The sequence below is a fragment of the Primulina tabacum genome, chromosome 1 (genome assembly GCF_025594145.1).
Source record: "Primulina tabacum isolate GXHZ01 chromosome 1, ASM2559414v2, whole genome shotgun sequence".
Classification (NCBI taxonomy): domain Eukaryota; kingdom Viridiplantae; phylum Streptophyta; class Magnoliopsida; order Lamiales; family Gesneriaceae; genus Primulina; species Primulina tabacum.
Window position 1 is genome coordinate 36,459,720 of NC_134550.1, and position 25,056 is coordinate 36,484,775.

Below are 25,056 nucleotides of genomic sequence, written 5' to 3' on the forward strand. Positions count from 1 at the left end.
CAGCAAAACTAATCAGCGGATTAGATTTCAGTTGCAAGCCGACCAGTTTAACTAATCAACAGATGAAACCCAACTTCTAGCTGATGTTGGATGAGTGGAGCTTAATCATCAGCAGTATGCCACTGACTCATTATCATATCAGATCAGATCAAATGATCAATGTAGTTCAGCATCAGTTGAATCCAGTTTACATCAGCTAGACCTGTTTGCAAGCACAGAGATCAAGTCCAAGGAGTTAGCTGTTCTTCTGGCAAAGAAACTCATAATCAATGCAATAAATTCAAGTGTTCAAGGCAACCAGTTGTTGGTATATCCAGTTTTATTATGTATAAAATTGACTTATACTTAATGTTGTTTAATATGTGCTATTATCATAACAATTTCACTTGCCTAAACTGCTTCAATGTCCAAGGCTGATAAAATTTATCTTAAAAGAGAGTTTATAATTTAGTTTTTAAGGGAGAGTTCCAAAATCTTTTCCAATTCAGTTTTTAAAGGGGAGCTTTTTGTTTATTCCTCAAACTTAGTTTTCTTCACTTGCTAAAAATTTTAATTTTACTCATTAAATACTTTAACTGTTAAAGCCTTGTTATCATCGAAAAAAAGGAGATTGTTGCAACATTTTGTGTTCGCAATCTTGATTTTGATCATCGAAAAGCAGGAGATTGTTGGAACATTTTATGTTTGCAATCTTGATTTTGATGTTAACAAAACTTGTTATTTTATTTCTAACAAATTCATCTAGTGCGCAGAAAAAGCTGAAATCGATCAGTTCACGAACTGATCAGCTCCCGAGCCAACTGAAGTTATCGAAACTCCAATTGATTGCCAAAACTGAACCAGTCCAAATTGATTTCACCAGACCAATTCAGAGCATCAGTTGTAACTGATCAATTCGGATATCAGGACAAGACTATCAAATGGAATCCAGCTATGCACAAATATACAAGGTACAAGCTACTTCACAGTCAAAGGTACGACAATGGATATTTCAGCAGAGCTAAAAGAAGAAAGCTTCCAGAACAGCGAATGAATAGACATATTATAAGGAAGCAAATGCAAATACAACATAATAATGAGTCTTCGTGTACGGCCAGCTAAGCGACTATAAATACCATATCAAGACCATTGAAAAACAAGAGGAACTACAGCAAAATACTAGTGTGTAAAGAAAACAGAGGGCACACTAATTTCATATCAGCTTATTAGAAACAATTAGCCCAGTTGTGTGAGAACACTTTCGTGTTGTATTGATTAGATCAGTTCTCACACATTCACACACAATCACTCATATATACAGAGAGTTGAGCTTATTGTTTAGCTAAGTGAGTCTTCATACAAAAACATTAAACATTGTGTTTGTAGTCTTAGCATAAGAGACGTAAACATTATGTGGATTGTCAGGTGCTACTTGCAATATTGAGTGCTAGAAGTTCTAGTTGGGTGCTGCCCTTCTGGAGTGGATTTGTACAAGGTATTGGTAAATCAAATTTTTCTTGTGGATCCTACCCGAAGTGGTAGAAAGGATGACATAGAAGCAGATGAAGTTTTCGAACATCCATAAACGTATCTTGTGTTTTTAACTGTTTACCTATTGTTTTAAAACTGATTTGATCAATTAAGCTGATATCGGTTCAATTCTTCCCATAACTGAGATACATACCCGAACTGATCCCCTTATTTTAGTTATTCAGTTTACACAAGCTAAAAGCTTTAAACTGTTCAGTTTTTTTAACAAAAGATTATTTTGAGTGTCTTCCACTTAATTTGAAAATCAAACTCGATCTAATTCATCGGTGTATTCATTCTTAGAACACAAGCAATTACAGCTTATGAAGAATATTGCGTTTGAAGTACATTTAAAGGTGTCAAAATCGATCCTTCACTAACGAAAAGACCACAAATTTGGAGAGTGAAACGGTCAAACCCCTATATTGGAAATTGATATCTTTAGCACCGCCCTCTAAAACCTAAAACCATGGATCGGCCCTCTTCAAACATGTATGTATATTAGATTTTAATATAAAATATAGTTCTTTATATCTTTTACTATTTATTAAAGTTAAGCATATTAGATTAACTAAATGGTGGTGTCTTGGTCTGTTTTTCAATCTCTCTAAATTACCCTCACTCCATCTCTCCACGTTTTCTCAAGATCCCTCTCCACGTTTTCTCAAGATCCAATCGGATTATTTCTTCCATCACAAGTGCCAAACGATACAAACTTCATTCTCAAATTGTCGCCTCTTCCCTTCCAAAACAATTACATTGAAGTGTAGTCGGTGGCCGAGGCCAGCGCCTATAGAGCACCCTGACGACGAACTCAAAAATTGTTGTCTCTCAGAAGATCTAAAAACAAGTCCACGTCGCCTCCGCTTATTCCCTTCCAAAACAAGAGAATTGAAGTGGAGTTTCAAATGCTCGCCGGAGAGCACGGCTGCCGAGGCCAGCGCCCGTATAGAGCACCCTGACAAACTGAGCAAATTGTTTTCTCTCGGAAGATATAAAATACGTCCACGATTTACGTCATCTCGGACGCCGTATATGTCTTCCTCGATACTTCGAGCAGTTGGTTGAGACGCTCGACGTCAGCCATCATCTCCTTAGTGTCCTTCGAACACGCCAACTCCAGCGCCTCCTCCATAGCGGCGGTGGTTTGGCTGCAACACCTTACGGCGATTTCAATTAGTTTCCTCTTTAAATTTATTTTAGTTTGATTACTGCTGTATCACCTCGGATGCCGTATAGGTCTTCCTCCATAATTCGATCAGTTGGTTAAGACGCTCGACGCCAGCCATCCTCTCCTTTGTATCCTTCGAACGCCCCAACTCCAGCCCCTCCTCCATAGCGGCGGTGGTTTGGCTGCAACACCCTACGGCGATTACAATTTTTTTCCTCTCTAAATTTATTTTATTTTGATTACTGTTGTAACGGCGTATTATTTTTCGTCTTTTATTCGCTTTTCTGTACGTTGTGTTGATGTGATACAACAAAATAATTTAATTTTGATGGATTTAAGTGGTCTTACATTTTTTAAACTTGAAATTATTGAAGATATATGGGTAAATGTTGAATTTATGTTTCGAAACTAAGCTTATTTGTACATATGGCTTGAAGTTATGCTGAAACATTTACTCATACTCTGTAGCAGTAGGAACATAGCACAACGATCTTCAATCCAACTTCTAATCCATCAAATTTTTGAATCTATGTTCTGCTATGGTTTTTTCCATCAAATCTTCAATCCAATTTCATTTACATCTATGTTCTGCTATGGTTTTTTCCCAATTTTATTTATTTACTGTCTAAGTGTATCTTTGATGTGGGTTTCATTATTTTATAGATTGGACTCTAAATTTTTTCATTTTATGTTGTTCATTTTACCTGCGAAGTCCACCTCGGCCATCAATAGTACTAAAGATATTTAGATACTTCTTTGAAATCCCACATAAGCTTTTCATTTACTTCAACAACAACTATCAATTGGAGGAAAAAAACCCCAATTGGAGGAAAAAAACCCTTTGTTTTCTTAAAAAATAAGTGATTTTTTTCTTCTGAAGGTAGTTATTACCTTCTTCAGCTCAACTTTGTGGGGAAAAAACACTTTGTTTTCATTTCCATGCATTTTACCTTCAATGAAACCTTGGGCAGAAGGGTATCTTGCAAGGCTGGCCATCGGCATCATAAATTTGTGAAAGTGACAAAGGAACTATGACACAGTGCTTGCCATCTGGAATAACATTTATGCTGGTTATGATCCTTCCAAGTTCCTATCAGGAGCATGTGCTTTTATAGTCCTATTAGCATATATTAAAGGAACTGTGCCATACTACCCCCCCTTAAGTTTTTGTACATCTACCACTACGTACGGAGAGAGTATTACAGAAATTACCTTAAACTCTTGGTATTGCATCCCTTTTCGCAATACTACAACATATCTATCACTATATAGTAAAGGCAATGGTGTCATACCAATTACCTTGGTCTCTTTCTATGTCAGGCGTCTTTTTCAATGGTAATCCTATAGTATAGAGCTATTTTATTAGATATTAAATAGAGCACATTAAATATTGTTCTTTTACAGTTTGGTATGTCACCAGTGACTATACTAAAGTAGACTAGATTATAAAAACTATCTGTCATATATTATTAAACAAAAAACATAATAGTTTACCAAATAGAATTAATTTTTTCGTATATCTTGATGAAGTTATGTGCTATCTAGCTGGTATTATGTACTAAACAAGATAAAGGCATACTAATTTAGTCTCTTGGTATGCACTCTCTCATCTTTCAAAAGGTAGAACTGAAATATGTGACAATAATGGTAATTAGCATCATGCTCAGAGGTTAGAAACAAGCCAAAAATTTTGCAAGTCAAATGAAGGACATTACATGAATCTGTTCTGCACCATTATACAACAACTAAAAGGAGTCAATGCCTCTAGGTTTGCATGTATTAACTATGAAGTGCTGTTTTATACTTAGCATACCTTGCTCAAGTTGGATTTTTTGTCACGTGCAATTATGTGTAAGAGGTCATACATTTTTTTTGCATTGTAGTCACGTCCGTAAATTAGTTGCTTATGCTTCAAGTATTTATCCTAATGTCACCTGTGTTATCCTTTTCGCTGTCATGAGGTTGTTATTGTTATTGTCTTATTTCAAGCTATTAAGTACCTGACGTAGTTTGGGATTTGGAAATGGCGTGCCTGCATGTTCAAATATACATGTTCATCTTATAGCATAGAACATTACATGAATCTTTTCTGCACCATTATACAACAACTCTGTCATCATCATTGTTAATTTGTATCTCTTCTTATGCTGCAGGACCAAAACCTTCGGAGTTATATGGAAAGTATACATGGAAGATTGATAAGTTTTCAAAAATAACCAAAAGAGAACTCTGGAGCAATGCATTTGAGGTTGGCTGATACAAATGGTATGTTCTATTGTCATTGTAATAGCCAAGTTTGGTGAACGCATCGTTGCGGTTTAATTCATGGTAATTCGTATGTTGAGCCAATTGGTATGAGGCCAATTGGAGTGGTTAGATAAGACATAGAGGTGCAACTTTCATGTTGAGAGTGTTGCCGAATTATGAGGAGAAGCGACGTTGCGATTCGATTTTAGATGCAAAGTTTATTGTTGGCTTCAGGTGACAGTGCACCCGGTCTGCAAAAAAAACCGCACCCGCGGTATAAAAGTTAGTGCACCCGCGGTGTCAGGGCAGAACCTTCAGCGCACCCGCGGTCGATAATGCAGCGCACCCGCGGTCGTAATTTTGGATTTTCGGAAGTGTTGCAGAATGCCTAGCGCACCCGCGGTGTATTTTGGAGCGCACCCGCGGTGTGTGAATAGTAAAAGCGTGTTTTCGGTTTTAAGTGATAGAAGACATGAGTTGGTTCACTTTTTCCCCATTTCTACCCATTATTCTCGGTTTCTTCAGAGCAAGGGAGCTAGGGTTCCATTTTCTTTCTTTGATTCTAGCATCTTGTTGGATTATTGAAGTGAGAACAAGGTCATTGTTGGTTCAAGGAGCTAAGGTAAGCTTGTGGTATAGTTTATTCTTGGTTTTTGATGTTGGGAAATCATGGGTTTGTTGATGGTGTTGGTTTTATTGATTTATTGGTATGGTTGTTTGATTATTGAGATGTTGATGGTGCAATTCATGGTTTATTGTTGTAGGTTTTCTACCAAGGGATTAGATTCAAGGTTTCCAAGTGTAGTAAGTGGAATTCATTTTCTTGTGCTCACATGATAGTATATGTATTGTATTTCAATGGTTTTAACATGTTATTCCCTTCCATTTGATTCATGTTATGTATGGATATACTTTGTTTTATATTAGAGGCATTTTTATGTCTCAATTATGAAAAAGGGAATGCAAAAGAAAAGAGTATTCAAAGTGTTTGGTTTAATGCCAAAGAGAGAGTTCAAATGATTTATTGGATTGATAAAGATATAGTCAGAGATTGCATGCAATTAGTTGATCAACGACCATAGGCTTATATCCCAACAGAGTAATCGATTTATATCGATGGGATATAGGTACATAGACAGAGATACTATTGAAATATCAATCCACCAGAGAAAAGAGAAATACCATCGTTATTGTTATTCATGCTATGATATTTATGTTTCTGAGTTGATGGTATTTAATGATTTCAAAGCCATGTTTTACAGAGTATGATATGTACAGATTGTTATGTAATAGTTCCACTTGCTGAGTTTTATACTCATTCCAGTTATTCATGTGATGCAGATAAGAGGGACGGGCCAGGACGTTGATTGGAGCCGAGGTCATATGCATAGAGATGGAAGGAAGAAGGCTATTTTGCTAGCATTTTGACATGATCAAAAATGATATTTTGTATTTTGATGCAACAGTTGATTGATCATGTTTATACTTTTGATTGTAAATGTTTTATGTCAAGAGAATTTTAAATCCTTCCTCCTTTCAAGTAAAATTTTTAGTATTCCGCTGTTATTTTATTAAATTCGGTCAGAGGTGTTACAGTCTAAGTTTCTTTTAGTTTTGATTTTCTATGTGTGTTTTAATAGATCGTTTCCGTGAAATAGTGAAAGTGAAGGTTTCTATGACAATAATATACTTTAAACTTGATTGATAGGTATATTTTGATTTACACTCAAGGCTGTGATGTTTGCAACCATCTCTCTTTGTTTCTTTGTGTGGCCAATCATGAGAAGCTTCTTCCTGGTATGGTGATGTTTGTGATCATTTTGTCTACTAAATTAATATGTGGTTTGAAGTTTGTATTATGCGTCGCTTCCGTACGAACAGGAAGGAGTCATTTTGCTGAATTCACTATTGCTGTGGTAAATAAAGATCCTAAAAAATCCAGATTAAGATCTTACACGGAAGCTAAGATCTATAATTTTATTCTCAATTAAAAAGGTAAACATATGAATTTCTTGGGTTTTTTATTTTTTTATCTTTTACTATTGGAAAAGTTTTCTATATTTTCTTGCTAGAAATACAACAAACAATATAATATATTTTCTTTATGTTTTATGTTTTTTATTCTTACTTTGGTGTTTATTAATGTATCCAATAATTAAATTCAAAAATTGACGTTTTCATTTTTTTGCCTAATTTGATATCTTTTAATTTGGTCTTCATCAAAACTTCTTATTGACCATTTTTCCTGATTATGTGGTCAAATCATTTCAAGGAGAATAATAGTTCAAGTTCTAATTCACCATCATTCTCGAGTGACTCTGTAGGCAAAAGTGCTGAGGGTATTGTGTGTACAAAAATGTTCGTTGATGTTCATAAACCACCGATATGCTTACATTTTTTAATTTCTTGCAGGAAAATGAAATGCAAGAAAATAGACATAAGTAAAAAATTATGCGAATTTTGGACCATTATTCATGATTCTGTCTTGCACATGTCTTTTACATCTTTTGTTTTAAAAAAAATTGACATTAATCTTCTGCTTCTCAAACCGTTTGTTTACTAATACTTCTTCACAACTTGCAATAAATTTATCATATTTTGTGTCATGATTTTCAAAATTCTTTAAATAGTTGAACTATTGGGTTTTAAATTCAGTATTTTAGGTGATGCTTTAGCTCGAATTTGATGGAATGATAATACATTTCTCTTGCAGATATATACACAATTAAAAATGGAAGCCACGAGTTCGGGAGAACATACACCAAACAACAATGACGTAACAAATCAACAACAAAGGTCTACATAGGTATTCAATTTTTTTTATTCATATTTTTAAGTAAATATTTTAATACTATACTGTGGAAATTTATAAAAAAAAAATATTTATATTTTCATATTCAATTACATTCATGATCAATCAACACAATAAAATAGCATTATATATATATATATATTTATATCTTTCATATTTAGACAAAAATGATGGCATATGAGTAAAATATAGCTTCAAATAGTTGACTACAATGACATGTACATGCAAAAAATATTCATTTAAATTTTCCTTAAATGTATTCCACTATTATTTTCTAATTTTCATGTACACATTAACTATTGGTCTGTAATTTTATGCAGGACATGACAAATTCTAACTCCATCTCTTACATCATTGAAAGGCAACAGATGCTAACGCATAACAAACGTGAAATAATACATTCTATGACCCAACAACGACGACAATCTTACATTGTTCGACGTAGATCAAATTACCAAATTAGAAGAATTGATTTGACCTCCTCCATTTCTACTTCAAACCAGCATTGTATAATACGTAGTTAAAAAAATATTTACAGGGTCTATAAGTGATAATTTTTTCATATTAAAAATGCACAAAACGCTTACAATATGCATATATTGTTCAACAGCTCAACAAATAAATTAGAGATTGGCCCAACGTACCAGACCACAATCAATGAATGAGGATGCAAGGAGCATGGAATTGGTTCGCCGTCGTGCAAATTATCGAAGGAGACAAGATAACGAGAGATCATCAATTCCAGAAGAGTTTTATCTTGGTAATAATAATGTTGTTGCACCAACTACAATGATTCAACAATCAACTCATAACATCGGTGAAAATTGTAAGTATCTTTTACAATATTTGGAATTATATCCTGAATGTAATGTTAAACAATATTTTCTTGGCAAAACAATCATTTATTTACTTTGATGTATTGTACAAAATATCCCAAATAGTTGTGATTCTCAAATACTACTACCAAGTTAAAAAAAGCTCCACATCTATTGTTCATGACAGTTGTCGATGTGACTGAAAGGGATCGTTTTAAGGTGTTCGAAATCGCAACGGAAGCTCAAAATATTTTGTATCTCATGAAAACCGAAATTTTGGCAAGAAAATTTTTTGAAAATCGAACACCATGTACTAGTGTGCAAGCATATACAAAAATCTTAACTTTCATGCATAGGGTGTTGAGAAAATATACCTATCAACCTCTTGAGGTTGATGAATGGCACCAACTAAAGTGTAAACACTTTAGCTCTTGAAAGGAATGACAATCTACAAGCTCTCCTCTTTCCTTCAAAATAAGGCCCACCACCAACTAGGTAGATCCCCTCAAATTTTACACTAGAAAAATTTGAGGATTTTTCAATGAGAAGTGTGAGAAGTCATCAACCAAAAATGAAGAGAAAAAATGGAGAGAAAGTGGTTCAATATTTCGGCCAAGTGAGGGGGAGGAGAGAAGGGTGGAAGACTTGTCTTGGTTGTGGGAAAAGTGAAAAAATTGTCTTGCATGCCATACAATATTTTAATCAAAAATAATCCACACCCCTTCACCTCCCAAGCATGCAAACCCTAGTGGGCTTGTAACTTTTACAAGGCCCATGGACTTTTTAATTGTCTCAAACATATTTGAGCCCAATCAGACTTTACTTGATTTTACTCAAGCCCACTAGTTAAATAATTATTTCCAATTGGGCTCTACAAGGCCCAATGTTATTTAATTAATCCAACACTTGAATTAATTTAATTATTTGGACTCTACTAGGCCCACTAGTGTTTAATTAATTCAACACTTGAAATAATTTAATTAAGTCCATAATAAAGTTTATGAAAATCACAATTTTCAAATACATTATTCACTTGGCCAAATTTTTAATTTAAGAACACTTCCATTAATTAAAATTTATATTTCTCTCATAGAAGTCATACTTCCATTTTTCTTTACGCTTATAAACTCATTTATAAGCCTTTCAACACATTGAACTATTTTAACTTCTCAACGGGATCTAGAAAGCTAGCACTTGTGTGGCCCTCAATGGTTCATTGATACAACTAGCCGTGGGTTCACATCTCCATGCGATTCGAACTAAACATGTCCTTATACGAGCATACCCCAATTGCTCTATTCTTACTTATCAACTCCTTGATAACAAGAACGTCAGAACTCAAGTCTGATAGTACCCAACCAATCATGTTAAACGCCTAGCAGCATCGCTTACATGATTCCCTAGGTATCAAATGATAGTGCCTGCAAGAACCATTCAATTATGGTTAGCGTACAGTACGGTCCCTTCAACTCATATATCCCGACCGATTCGACAACCATTGGTTTATCGAGAGTTGTCAATGAATCGATACTATGTGTCATGTCGTAGTTGCATCGATGGTGTAATCTATGAAACCCCTTTCATAATTACCACCATACTCTGATCAGAGATTTCAACCTACATACACATGATAACACATAGGATATCCATACCCAAAGGTAAGCGGTGAATCCCCGACTACAATGCATCGACTCCTATATGTTTCGACAGAACACCCAACCTTGCCACCTGATGACCCCATAAGAGTCGGTAAACAAGTCAAAGTGTAATTCTAGCATATAGAGTCTCAATGTTGTCCCGGGTCATAAGGACTAATGGTGTACAACCAAAAACTAGGACTTTTCCACTCGATAAGTGAGAACCACTTGGAAAGTCCTTTATGGAGGGTTGTTCAGTGCACTCTACAAGGAGCACCTATCTGCATGTTCGGACATCACAATGTCCCCTACCAATGAAACATGGTACTCACATCGCAGATACTAGTCTCTAACTCGAGCGGCCTGTATCCTTCTTAGTGGCGGCTGAATCGACTAGGAACCGTTTAGAATATACAGTATTACAAATATGAGTTTCATGATACTCATCATATGAGCATCTCATATTATTTCTACTATTTGTATATTCAAGGGCTTTATATATGCAACTACCATGGGTATACAGATAAAGAAGTGCCAAAACGATAAATTCAAATATTATTAAAATAAAGACTGCTTATACATAGAGTTTCATTGTGAACACTCGGCCAACACTTGGCTCGACGGGCACCTACTCTAACAATCTCCCACTTGCACTAGAGCCAACTACCCATATGCTTCAAACCCATCGATTCGCGATGCTTCTCGAACAATGGTCCAGGTAAATGCTTAGTTAGTGGATCAGCAACATTATCTGCGGAGCCGACTTTGTCAATCGTGACATCTCCTCTCTCCACGATCTCTCTGAGGATGTGGTACTTTCTCAATACGTGTTTGGACTTCTGATGAGACCTTGGCTCCTTCGCCTGAGCAATGGCTCCCGTGTTGTCACAAAACACCGGGACAGGAGCATCTCCATTAGGAATGACGCCCAACTCTTGGACGAAATTTCTTATCCAAACTGCCTCCTTTGCTGCAGCTGATGCAGCAATATATTCTGCCTCAGTGGTGGAATCCGCAGTACTGTCTTGCTTGGAACTCTTCCAAGAGACAGCACCACCATTGAGCATGAATATGAATCCAGAGGTTGACTTCGAGTCATCAATATCGCTTTGGAAGCTAGAGTCAGTATAGCCTTCCAATTTCAGTTCTCCACTCCCATAGACCAAGAACAATTTATTGGTCCTTCTCAAATACTTGAGGATGTCTTTCACAGCTTTCCAGTGTGGAAGACCAGGGTTGGATTGATATCTACTCACTACACTTAGTGCAAAAGCCACGTCAGGACGTGTAGATATCATCCCATACATGATGCTACCAATCGCAGATGCATAAGCAATGCTGGTCATCGCCGCTATCTCTGCATCAGTCTTGGGAGACATAGACTTGGATAGGGACACGCCATGACACATTGGTAGATGTCCTCTCTTGGACTCATCCATCGAGAACCGCTTCACGATGGTATCAATGTATGTGGACTGGGTGAGACCAAGCAATCTTTTCGATCTATCTCTATAGATCTGTATTCCCAATACAAAAGATGCTTCACCCAAGTCCTGCATCGAGAACTTACTCGCTAACCATATCTTCGTTGATTGCAACATTCCTACATCATTCCCAATGAGTAGAATGTCATCAACATACAACACCAGGAATGTCACAGCACTCCCACTGACCTTCTTATACACACAAGGTTCCTCAGGATTCTTAGCAAAACCAAACTCTTTAATTGTACTATCGAATCTGAGGTTCCAACTCATAGATGCCTGCTTTAGACCATAAATAGATCTTTGAAGTTTGCATACCATATGCTCACTTCCGATAGATGTAAACCCTTCGGGTTGAGACATGTAAATCTCTTCCTTAATATCCCCATTAAGAAAGGCTGTCTTAACATCCATCTGCCATATCTCATAGTCATACCATGCAGCTATGGCTAGCAAAACCCTTATGGACTTGAACATTGCAACTGGAGAAAAGGTTTCCTCAAAGTCAACTCCTTGTCTTTAAGTATATCCTTTTGCCACCAATCGCGCCTTGAAGGTCAATACCTTCCCATCCGCCCCAAGTTTTCTCTTGTAAATCCATTTACACCCTATGGGAACAATTCCCTCAGGTGGATCAACGAGATTCCACACTTGGTTCGAATGCATGGAACTCATATCAGATTCCATTGCTTCAAGCCATTTGGATGAATCGGCATCAGATAATGCTTCCTTGAAGGTCCTTGGATCACATCCAAGGTTAGGCTCATCATGGCCCTCTTCAAGAAGCAGACCATACCTCATAGGTGGTCTCGAGACTCTCTCGGATCTTCTAGGAGCTTGTATCTCCTCACTTAGCTCATTGGGTGTGGGTTCTACAACTGTGGGTGTCTCTCGAACCTCTTCGAGTTCTATCATCTCGCCTTTTCTATCCAATAGAAATTCCTTTTCCAAAAAGGTTGCATTCCTAGAAACAAACACCTTTGTTTCTTGGGGATGATAGAAATAATATCCAACGGAATTCCTTGGATATCCCACAAAGTAGCATAAAATGGATCGACTATCCAATTTATCTCCCACTGCCTGCTTCACATAAGCAGGACACCCCCATATTCTAAGATAAGAATACTTGGGAGGCTTACCCATCCATATCTCATATGGAGTCTTGTCAACTGCCTTTGTATGGACATTGTTCAACAACAGTGCCGCTGTTTCAAGCGCATATCCCCAAAAGGATGGCGGCAACTCTGTGAACCCCATCATAGACCGAACCATGTCCATCAAAGTCCGGTTACGACGCTCCGAAACACCATTCAACTGCGGTGTAGCGGGCGGAGTCCACTGCGAGAGAATCCCATTCTCCCTAAGATACTCTTGGAACTCGGCACTCAAGTACTCACCACCTCGATCCGATCGAAGTGTCTTGATGCTTCGTCCCAATTGCTTCTCTACTTCACTTCTGAATTCTTTGAACCTTTCAAAGGCTTCAGACTTGTATTTCATCAATACACATACCCATACCTCGAAAAGTCATCGGTAAAGGTGATGAAGTAGGCATGTCCATGCTTAGTGGTGATGCTAAGCGGACCGCACACATCGGTATGGATCAAATCCAATAACCCTTTGGCTCGCTCCGCATGGCCCTTAAAGGGAATTTTGGTCATCTTTCCTTTTAGACAGGATTCACAAGTCGTGAGAACATTAATATCGGACATATAAAACATGCCAACTCCCACTAGCTTGTTCATCCTTCTTAAGGAAATATGTCCTAATCGAGCATGCCATAATTGTGCCGAATTAAGAGTATCTTGTTTGCGCTTGTTTGTTGTTGTTACAGCTTGGACATTGTTAAGTGGAATATCTTTCAATTTTAAGGTGTAGAGATCGTTTTCAAGTTCTTCAATACCAATTAAACATTCATTCTTGTAAATATTGTAAACACCTTTGCTAAATAAACAAGAAAATCCATCTTTGTCTAACATAGAAATGGAAATAATGTTTTTCACCAAGTCTGGTACAAACAAAACATCTCTTAACTTTAACTTAAAATCATTGTTCAAAAGTAAACAAACATCTCCAACAGCTTTGGCAGCAACTCTTGCCCCATTGCCCATCCTCAAGAAGGTCTCACCTTCCCGGAGCCTCCTACTTCTTCCTATCACCTGCAAATCATTACAGAGATGTGAGCCACAGCCGGTATCCAATACCCAAGAAGTAGAGTTAATTGAAATGTTTACTTCGATATAGAACATACCGTTTCCAGAACTCTTCTGGGCCAGATATTCCCTGCAATTACGCCTCCAATGTCCAGGCTTCTTGCAGTGATGACAGACGTCAACAGTCTTGTCAGCCTTAACTAGTGCAGCTGCCACAGCGGGAATCGGAGTCTGCCTCTTCAAGGGCACGCTCTTCTTGGGACGTTGGAAAGAACGCTTCTTTCCTTTCCCAGGTGGACCGGTCTTCGTTCCAGATGAAGAGCCCACATAAAGAACCGGCTTCTCTTTCTTGATGGTTGACTCAAAGGTCACAAGCATGTTCACCAACTCCTCAAGGGTCGGCTCCATCTTGTTCATATTGAAATTCACCACAAAAGGATCAAATGATCTAGGCAGGGACAACAGCAACACGTCGGTGGTCAACTCCGAAGGCAAGATCAAATCCATGCCAACGAGCTTGTCCACGAGCCCAATCAACTTAAGGCCATGCTCATGGACCGAGGCCCCATCTCGCATGCGTAAAGTGATGAGCTCCTTGACTGTGGCATGCCTAAGAGGCCGAGTCTGCTCACCAAAGAGCTCCTTGAGGTGCATATGAATGTCAGCAGCATTCTTTGCATTCCTTAAAACGCCTCTGCAGCTCATCGTTCATAGAAGCCTGCATATAACACCTAGCCTTCAAGTCATGGTCACACCAATCCTTGTAGGTCTGCAATTCCTCAGGAGTGCAGCTAGTCGGAGCCTCAGCAGGGGGCGACTCAGTCAGTGTATATGCAATTTTCTCCGAGTTCAAGACGATTTTTAGATTTCTTAGCCAAGTGATATAGTTAGGTCCGGTTAGAACGTGTTTTTCGAGAATGGCAGAAAGCGGATTGCGAATTGAAGACATGGTCAAATTTTGTACTGAAAAGTAAAACAGATAAATGTTAATAACTATTTTAAAATATTTAATAAGATATAAAGTTTGGACTTTAACTATATAAATTTTCGCTCCCACTGTTTTGACATTTTCACTACCCTCTAGTGAAAACGGGAAACTCCTTTCCTCAGTAGGTACGTAAGGTCCAATTAGCGAATTATTATCCCGAATAATATCAGCCAATCATAATTCCTAAAAGGTAGTTTCCAATTGCATCACCATGCAACCCTCTACGTAAACTTTTGTCTCACGTTTGATTAGGACCCAATAATATGACGTCGTTCATCTTTACGTGTCAAGCCTAACCCATCGATATTGAACCTTAATGGACGATCGCCATGAGTTCCCTCAATAATATGAGCCGAAATCATGGGAGTTCCACGTAGTTCACATCACCATGTCAATGGATGTCACAGCTTTCCGTCACCCAAAGCTCCCCGAATAATATGAGCCGAGCCCCGAGTACGGGTAGCGTTCATCATGCACCCATTGTCGATGGAAGACAAGGAAATTATAAACAAATTTATAATTCCCCTTTTCGGACTTGATATTAATTTTGAATCTTATTCAAAATGAGGGTTTTTAATTTTGAAAGGTCTCATCATTAATTTTATTTTAAAAGCTCGCCATGTTTGATCGTATGTTTGCCGGATTCATGCAACTTTGTTATTATCATAATAATAACGCACATACTCATTATTTATAACATATCATGCATATATTATAAACAGTAAACAAACAAGGATGATCAATCGCCCCAAAACTAATGGCCCGTGTGAGCTAAACACGGGCCTAGGTCCAATCCTAGGGTAAATGCACGGGATGCAATGCAACTATTACATTAGCTTCCAATATTTACATGTCTTCGATCTTCATAATCATCATGGCCACCATCTTCCAATCTTAATCATCCACTATCCTAATATTTACAATTAAATATCCATGGTAAATAGGGATACATCTCATGGGGTGGGAACGGGCCATAAACCAAGCCCACTTTATAAATTGATAATTATTACAATCATTCAACATCAAATATCCTAGCATACACCTAGCAAGTTGGGCTTGGGCTTTTGATCATCCTTCATGCATAATATCACATATCATACACCATCAATTAATTATCACAATAATTAATTGATCCAATATTATATATCTTGAACCAATCACTAACCGCCACGATTATAAACTAAATTAACAAAATATACAAACACCTTTGTCTACTTTCCAATTAATTTATTTATAACCGAATTTCTTATAAATCACAATTTACTATAAATAATTAAAGTCCAACTTCAATTATTTATTTTATGAGAAAAATTTGCAACTTTTGTAATTTTAAACTTAAGGGCCCAAAAACTTATTTTTCACCAAAACATTTTGGCCCATTTAAAAATTCACAAATATGTTAGCCACCCAATGGCCCAACAACTCAAGGCTCATGACACTTTGATAATCCAAAACACTTTTGGAAACCCTAGTCGTCATCGACGTCGCCAGAGCTCCAACGCCGGATTCCAGCAACAAAAATTTTTTTTGTTTTATTTTGAAGGAGGGGTTTCGGGCAGCCCCTCGGGCTGCCCTAGCTGCCCGAAATGGGCAGCCCCTCGGGCAGCCCGAAGCTACCCGAAATGGGCAGCAAGTTGCTGCCCGGAAAAACCCTCTCATTGCCTCGATTTTTGTTGCAAATTTTCATCTCAATCGGTTAGAAATCGCCCTCAATATAATATTATGTATATGCTACACAAAAAACTAGTACCCTTAGCTCTGATACCACTTGAAAGGGATCGTTTTAAGGTGTTCGAAATCGCAACGGAAGCTCAAAATATTTTGTATCTCATGAAAACCGAAATTTTGGCAAGTAAATTTTTTGAAAATCGAACACCATGTACTAGTGTGCAAGCATATACAAAAATCTCAACTTTCATGCATAGGGTGTTGAGAAAATATACCTATCAACCTCATGAGGTTGATGAATGGCACCAACTAAAGTGTAAACACTTTAGCTCTTGAAAGGAATGACAATCTACAAGCTCTCCTCTTTCCTTCAAAATAAGGCCCACCACCAACTAGGTAGATCCCCTCAAATTTTGCACTAGAAAAATTTGAGAATTTTTCAATGAGAAGTGTGAGAAGTCATCAACCAAAAATGAAGAGAAAAAATGGAGAGAAAGTGGTTCAATATTTCAGGCCAAGTGAGGGGGAGGAGATAAGGGTGGAAGACTTGTCTTGGTTGTGGGAAAAGTGAAAAAATTGTCTTGCATGCCATACAATATTTTAATCAAAAATAATCCACACCCCTTCACCTCCCAAGCATGCAAACCCTAGTGGGCTTGTAACTTTTACAAGGCCCATGGACTTTTTAATTGTCTCAAACATATTTGAGCCCAATCAGACTTTACTTGATTTTACTCAAGCCCACTAGTTAAATAATTATTTCCAATTGGGCTCTACAAGGCCCAATGTTATTTAATTAATCCAACACTTGAATTAATTTAATTATTTGGACTCTACTAGGCCCACTAGTGTTTAATTAATTCAACACTTGAATTAATTTAATTAAGTCCATAATAATGTTTATGAAAATCACAATTTTCAAATACATTATTCACTTGGCCAAATTTTTAATTTAGGAACACTTCTATTAATTAAAATTTATATTTCTCTCATAGAAGTCATACTTCCATTTTTCTTTACGCTTATAAACTCATTTATAAGCCGTTCAACACATTGAACTATTTTAACTTCTCAACGGGATCTAGAAAGCTAGCACTTGTGTGGCCCTCAATGGTTCATTGATACAACTAGCCGTGGGTTCACATCTTCATGTGATTCGGACTAAACATGTCCTTATACGAGCATACCCCAATTGCTCCATTCTTACTTATCAACTCCTTGATAACAAGAACGTCAGAACTCAAGTCTGATAGTACCCAACCAATCATGTTAAACGCCTAGCAGCATCGCTTACATGATTCCCTAGCTGTCAAATGATAGTGCCTGCAAGAACCATTCAATTATAGGTTAGCGTACAGTACGGTCCCTTCAACTCATATATCCCGACCGATTCGACAACCATTGGTTTATCGAGAGTTGTCAATGAATCGATACTATGTGTCATGTCGTAGTTGCATCGATGGTGTAATCTATGAAACCCCTTTCATAATTACCACCATACTCTGATCAGATATTTCAACCTACATACACATGATAACACATAGGATATCCATACCCAAAGGTAAGCGGTGAATCCCCGACTACAATGCATCGACTCCTATATGTTTCGACAGAACACCCAACCTTGCCACCTGATGACCCCATAAGAGTCGGTAAACAAGTCAAAGTGTAATTCTAGCATATAGAGTCTCAATGTTGTCCCGGGTCATAAGGACTAATGGTGTACAACCAAAAACTAGGACTTTTCCACTCGATAAGTGAGAACCACTTGGAAAGTCCTTTTATGGAGGGTTGTTCAGTGCACTCTACAAGGAGCACCTATCTGCATGTTCGGACATCACAATGTCCCCTACCAATGAAACATGGTACTCACATCGCAGATACTAGTCTCTAACTCGAGCGGCCTATATCCTTCTTAGTGGCGGCTGAATCGACTAGGAACCGTTTAGAATATACAGTATTACAAATATGAGTTTCATGATACTCATCATATGAGCATCTCATATTCTTTCTACTATTTGTATATTCAAGGGCTTTATCTATGCAACTAGCATGGGTATACAGATAAAGAAGTGCCAAAACGATAAATTCAAATATTATTAAAATAAAGACCGCTTATACATAGAGTTTCATTGTGAACACTCGGCCAACACTTGGCTCGACGGGCACCTACTCTAACAGTGACTACAGTGCGACAAACATGTCGCTCAGAGCCAATATCTTTTCATACTTTGACATCAAATTACAAGCGTGGAAGTTCTAGCACACGTCTACCAAGGTCAAATTCTGTTCATCAAGGTATTCTACTATATCCAAATAAATAGCCGATGTAATATATATGTTTTACATCTTTATCCATCATCAATGGGTTCAAATAAAAATAAATAATTTAATCAAAATATGTTGGATTAATTGGTATTAAATTGCTAAATAATTGTTTAACCAAATTTTTCTATTTGTGACATACATGTGTATTTTTTTTTATATAAAAACAACTTTTTATTGATAAAACCATCAATTTCCTATTTAATGTTATACATTTAATATTTAATGACTTCAATGAGAGTCCATCAACTAGGTGATTGATTTTTATTTTTTGTTTTAAATGTCAACATATTGTATATTTTTTAATGTCTTATTTCATAGTTTTGTACAACAAAATTTAATTTATTTAAAATAATTATTCATATTTTTCAAAAATCCATATAAATAAAAAACATATTATTTCAAAATATGGCATATTTTTTTAACATAAAATATGAAATATATGATTTTATTATTAGAGCTTATATGCATTTCATAATTTCAATTAACATATAGGAGAAAAAATAAGTATTTTGAAATTTTTGCAATATACAGTATACATCGTCATATATTTGGAAAATGGATTACTTTTAAAAACAAAGTTTACAAATAGTTTAGAATAACAAATTTCCACTATATAATTTATTGGTTCACTCTTCCAGCAACGTCTCTTTTTAAAATTGTTAGTTTGAAGATTAATTTGAAAATTTTTGCAGGAAACATTTTCGATGAAAACAATGACCTTACTTACATACAACGATATCCACGTCCACGTCGATTTCGTAACCTAGCAAGAAATTTCAGTGAAAATGAGATACATTATCGGTGGCAATTATCTGACCCAATAATTTGTATACATTGCCAAGCTCTACTGTTTCATGGTGAAACATCACAATTCTGCTGTAGAAATGGGAACACAAATTGGATCATATCTCTTTTCCCATTTAATTGCAAGAGTTGTATTCTGCGGATAACGAGGAAGGAAGACATTTTCGGCGGTTCATAAGGGCATACAATCATGTTTTCTCTTTTACATCAATGAGAGTCAATATAGACGAGTCCTTAACAACCGGTACACATGGAATATACACATTTCGTGCCCAGGGATCAATATATCACTTGATTGGAAGTCTTATACCAAATGAGAATTGTAGGCCACGGTACATGCAGATGTGGATTGTAGACACAGATCATGATATAGACTCATGATATAGACAATAGACTTCATGAAAATCCAGAACTAAGGCGAGAATTGCTGCTTAAGATACAAAACATTCTTGATCAACACAATCCATTTGTGCACGTGTTTCGACAAATTGGCAAACGTGAAGACATACCTAACTGTAGGCTCATCATCAGGCAGCAACAACCTAATGAACATCAATATAGTTTACCAACAACATCTAAAGTAGCAGCCGTCATTGTTGACAACGAGTGTGAAAAAACTTTGAGCAGTCGAGATATTACTATACAAGTAATCAGTGGAAATCTTATCAGCATTCAAGATGTAGTTGGCTATTATGATCCTTTACAATATCCCATCCTTTTGCCATATGGACATATGGTTGGGGACTTAAATAGCCGAAATATCAATGGTACCCGATTACTATGCTTAAATTACTATGCGTATATGCTACATGTTAGTGAAAAAAACATTGTACTTTATGCTTTATCTTTTTTATTAAAAAAATGTCAAACTTATATTTACATCAATTCTCATATAGTGTAAATCATCTTCTTAACCAGATACGAGAAAATTCACTATCTTTGATTCTTAGAGGAGGTCGTCTACTTCAACAATATGTGGTTGACAATTACGTAAATATTGAAACACAAAGACTACGATGGATACGTTCAAATCAATGTGATATACGTTCAGAACTTTACCAAGGATTGCAAGATTGTTTACATGGAGGTGAAAATAATGCAGGTACGATAACTTACTGATTTGAATATTGTACGATAACTTTATGATTTGAATATTATTTTTCACATTGTATGCTACAACTCACATCTAATACATATCTATCATACACATTATGCAGGAATTGTTGGTACCAGAATCGTTTTGCCATCATCTTTCGGTGGTAGCCCACGTGATATGTACCAACGGTATCAAGATGCCATGACTTTGGTACAAACATATGGAAAACCAGATATAATGCTTACAATGACATGCAATCCGAATTGGAATGAGATAAAAAATCAACTACCTCCTGGGCAATCGCCTCAAGACCGTCCAGATTTGATTACAAGGATATTTCGGTCAAAATTTGTGAAATTTAAGAAAGACATTGTAAATATAGGGGTTTTAGGTAAGGTCCGCTCTTATTCGTACGTCATTGAGTATCAGAAAATAGGGTTTCCTCATGTTCATATGTTGGTCATATTTGAAAATAATGACAAGTTGTGTACTCCCGACCACTTTGACTCAATTGTTCGTGTTGAAATACATTTACAAACAGAAGAACCAAACCTACACAAAGCAGTTGTCCACCATATGATACATGGGCCCTGTGGATCGATGAATCCTAATTGTTTATGCATGGTAAATGGTAAATGCAAGAAGAACTTTCCAAAGCCATTTGTGTAATACACATCTCGAGGAGATGATTCATACCCTTTGTACCGAAGACGTGAAGGTGGCCAAGTATCAATTCCCAACAATGATAATGTTTTCATGGATAATGGTCGGGTTGTTCCGTACAATTTTTAGCTTTTATTAAAATACGATTGTCATAATAACATTGAATTATGTGGAGGGATTAATTGTGTCAAGTACATATACAAGTACATCCATAAAGGTCCTGATCGGGTCGCACTAGAGTTGCGAAATGGACAAAATTGTGATGAAATCCAACAGTACGAGGATAGAATATGGATTTGTGCGCCTGAAGCATTGTGGCGAATTTTCTCATTTTAGTTCAGTAAGATGTTTCCTACAGTCATTAGGTTACAACTACATATACCAAACCAATATTTGATTTATTTTGACCCCCAACAACGCGTAAGTGATCTACTTGCAGATGATGACAACTCGAAGACTATGCTTACAAAATTTTTCAAAATAAATTTGATCCTGAACTGACTGGAAAGTATTTATATCGAGAATTTCCACAATATTACACATGGATAAAATCTGGAAAAAAATGGATTCGTCGAAGAAGCAACAATAAAGTGGTTGGAAGAGTATATGTTGTGTCGCCATATGAAGATGAGAGGTTTTATCTCCGTATCCTTTTAAATCATGTCAGGGGCCCGACATCTTTTGAAGTTTTGATGACTGTGAATGGGGTAACATATTCAACATTTAAGGAGTCTGCTCAAATGAGAGGACTTCTCAAACAGGATGATTATGTAATACAATGTCTGCAAGAAGCACGATCTGTTAGAATGCCATCTTCATTGAGAAGGTTATTTGTATCCATACTGGTGTTCTGTCAACCAACAATAGTTCGAGAACTCTGAGATGAGTTCCATCCTAGCATGTGTGAAGATTATGGTAGAGAAATTTCGTCAAGTAACTTAATTATCAATAAGTTATTGCTTGAGATACGAAGGTTGTTGCATCAGTACAAAATGAAACTTGATGATTTTGATTTGCCATCAATAAGTGCTGAGTTTTTAGAAGACGCACCACTACCAAGAATAATTCAGGATGAGCTTTGTTATCATATTTATGATGATGATTTGAGATCTATTGAATGTTTAAATGCTCAACAGAGGATTTCATTTGACACCATCATAGAAAGTATTATGCATAACCAATCAAAACTTTTCCTCATTGATGGTCCTAGAGGGACTAGTAAGACTTTTTTATACCGCTCAATGTTGGCACATTTAAGAAAAATGGGTAAAATAATATTTGTAGTAGCAACATCTGGAATAGCTGTGACATTGTTGCCAGGTGGAAGAACTGCACATTCACGTTTTCAAATTCCACTTAGACCAACCGTATCAACACTTTGCAAAATAAAAAAGCAGACAAAACTTGTAGATCTAATAAAGCGTGCATCAGCTATAGTATGTGACGAGGCTCCAATGGCAAATCGCTATGCTTTTGAATCTGTCAGTAAGAGTTTCCAAGATATTATGGAAATTCAAATAGATTTGGAGGAAAGACAATGGTGTTTGGTGGCGATTTTCGACAAGTGTTACCGGTTGTTAAACGAGGGTCAAAGGCAGAACAAATTGCTGCAAGTATTTCAAGTTCAACATTCTGGAATTGAGTAAAGATAATACACCTTCAACAAAATATGAGATCTGCTCAAGATATTGAGTTCTCATAATTTCTCTTGCGCGTAGGTGATGGATTGCAACATACTATAACTCGTGATTTCATAAAATTACCAGATTCAATTATCATACCATGGGAAGGTGAACAATCAATTCAGATGCTGATTGATTCTGTTTTTCCTAATATGATAAATCATGTTAATGATGTAAACTATATGGTTGATAGAGCAATCATCACACCAAAAAATATTGATTTGGACAATATTAATCAAATGATCATTCTCAAGTTTTTCGGAGAGGAAAAAGAGTATACCTCTTGGGATAGTGTAGAAGACGACAATCAAAACCTTTTTCAAGAAGAATTTTTGAAGTCCCTTAGTCCAAGTGGTTTGCCACCACATAAAATCATATTGAAAGTAGGAAGTCCTGTCATGCTCTTGAGAAATGCTCTTGAGAAATGTTGCGTCTGAACTTGGTCTATGCAATGGAACAAGATTAATATGTCGCATTCTTGGTAGAAATTTTATAGATGCTGAGATCATAACAGGTCCTCACAAGGGTACCAGATTCTTTCTACATAGAATGCCCTTGAAAAGTCAAGATAATTCTGGATTACCATTTGAGTTGACACGTCGACATTTCCCATAAGGCTTAGTTTTGTTTTGACAATAAACAAATCACAAGGTCAAACAATCCCAAATATTGACATATTTTTGCGTAACCATGTGTTCAGCCACAGTCAACTATATGTGGCACTTTCGAGAGGAGTCTCACAAAATTCTACAAAAATTTTGGTAAAGATGGGAATTTAGAGCGTCAATTTGGTGTATTCACAAGAAACGTGGTTTTCAAAGAGGTATTCATACCTAATATAGAATGATAAAGTGTAAATCAACTCTCTTTATTGTAATTTTTTTCAAAATACATTATGTACAAATATTTACAATAATCGTTAAATACATGATATATGTTTCAACATTAGAATTTGGGGGATGCTAATAAATTCGATTTATCTTTATACCTGTTTTCTATCCATGTTTATTTATTTCTCATCCTCTATCTTATCACTTCTCCCAAATAACCATTTTTGGCATGGATATTACAATTTCTATATTTATTGAATCAATTTTAAAAAAGTACTTGGTTAGTGTTTAATGGAAAAACAGATTATTTATGATTTTCAGTTTATTGGTTTAAGTTTAATTTTTTTTTTTTGGTTTAGACTTTGTGCTTTTTTTCTCAAAAGTTGAAGGATGCTGGTTGCAAACAAGTTATTTGTAGAAATATCATACTCAATTCAATGGATCAGATCTACTCGCTCCCATCTTCATCTGGTTTGTTTTAATAATAAGTAAGTTTATCGTCTATGATTTATTATGTTGCTTTATATTAGTAATCATATCAAATTCGTTTGTTTGTTTTGATATTGCAGGTGATAATGTATTTATTACGAGCTTCACGGTCTTATGCTATTATCTCTCGCATATTGTCAACAGAGTCACTAAATCATTATCTTAAGGCTTCTTAAATATTGTTTTATTATAATCTTTACAGACAAATTTACATTTTGGTTGGTAGATTAAACTAAAATGTTTCAAGATCTAGCAGAGTTCCGATCTCAAAATATGAACTTTCTCTGGCACATTTTCATCATTATTAGATCTGAAATATTTGAATCATTGCTGCAAATGTAATTAAACCTGACGATTCATACATGAAAAACGCAGATGATGGAGGCAGGAATCTAACCAATAGTCTCCATAAATAGCCAACGCCGGAGGTTTTTAAAATTCTTAGTATTACAATAATAAACTTGACCTTAGCATGAATTACAAACTTATTATTTCCATTATTCTATCTACTTAAATTATTGATTTCTATTTCAACTTAATCAAAACATAATATGTGTCTTTCGGAAATGATTGAATTCCATCACTATTGCTAGAATTTGTATTGTTCATCTTTGTGAAATAATCTACTTACAATATTTTAGTTTTTTTGGCAAATAAAAGGAGTTTGTCAATTTCTATTT

At 36.2% G+C, this 25,056-nt stretch overlaps 1 protein-coding gene and 3 long non-coding RNA genes across 5 annotated transcripts; all 4 read left to right on the top strand.

Moving 5' to 3' along the window:
- Positions 1-2,047: 2,047 nt before the first annotated feature.
- Positions 2,048-8,730, top strand: LOC142544022 (uncharacterized). Of its 2 annotated transcripts, XR_012820001.1 has the most exons (7): positions 2,048-2,877; positions 4,834-4,945; positions 6,636-6,724; positions 6,809-6,922; positions 7,641-7,733; positions 8,060-8,246; positions 8,350-8,730. It is a non-coding gene; the product is annotated as an uncharacterized LOC142544022 (long non-coding RNA). The 2 variants fall into 2 exon arrangements; XR_012819995.1 differs by lacking the exons at positions 2,048-2,877; positions 4,834-4,945; positions 6,636-6,724; positions 6,809-6,922 and having other exon boundaries at positions 7,385-7,733; positions 8,350-8,728.
- On the top strand, positions 4,956-6,487 carry LOC142544049 (uncharacterized). Its single transcript, XR_012820021.1, has 3 exons — positions 4,956-5,549; positions 5,692-5,731; positions 6,269-6,487. It is a non-coding gene; the product is annotated as an uncharacterized LOC142544049 (long non-coding RNA).
- A 9,934-nt stretch (positions 8,731-18,664) lies between the features above and the next one.
- On the top strand, positions 18,665-24,652 carry LOC142544038 (uncharacterized). The gene is made up of 3 exons (XR_012820011.1): positions 18,665-18,782; positions 24,271-24,358; positions 24,457-24,652. It is a non-coding gene; the product is annotated as an uncharacterized LOC142544038 (long non-coding RNA).
- Positions 19,998-21,381, top strand: LOC142520871 (uncharacterized). The gene is made up of 3 exons (XM_075624027.1): positions 19,998-20,427; positions 20,535-20,718; positions 20,834-21,381. The coding sequence occupies exons 1-3, from the start codon at positions 20,350-20,352 to the stop codon at positions 21,379-21,381; spliced, it is 810 nt and encodes a 269-aa protein (XP_075480142.1). The 5' UTR covers positions 19,998-20,349.
- Positions 24,653-25,056: the final 404 nt, after the last annotated feature.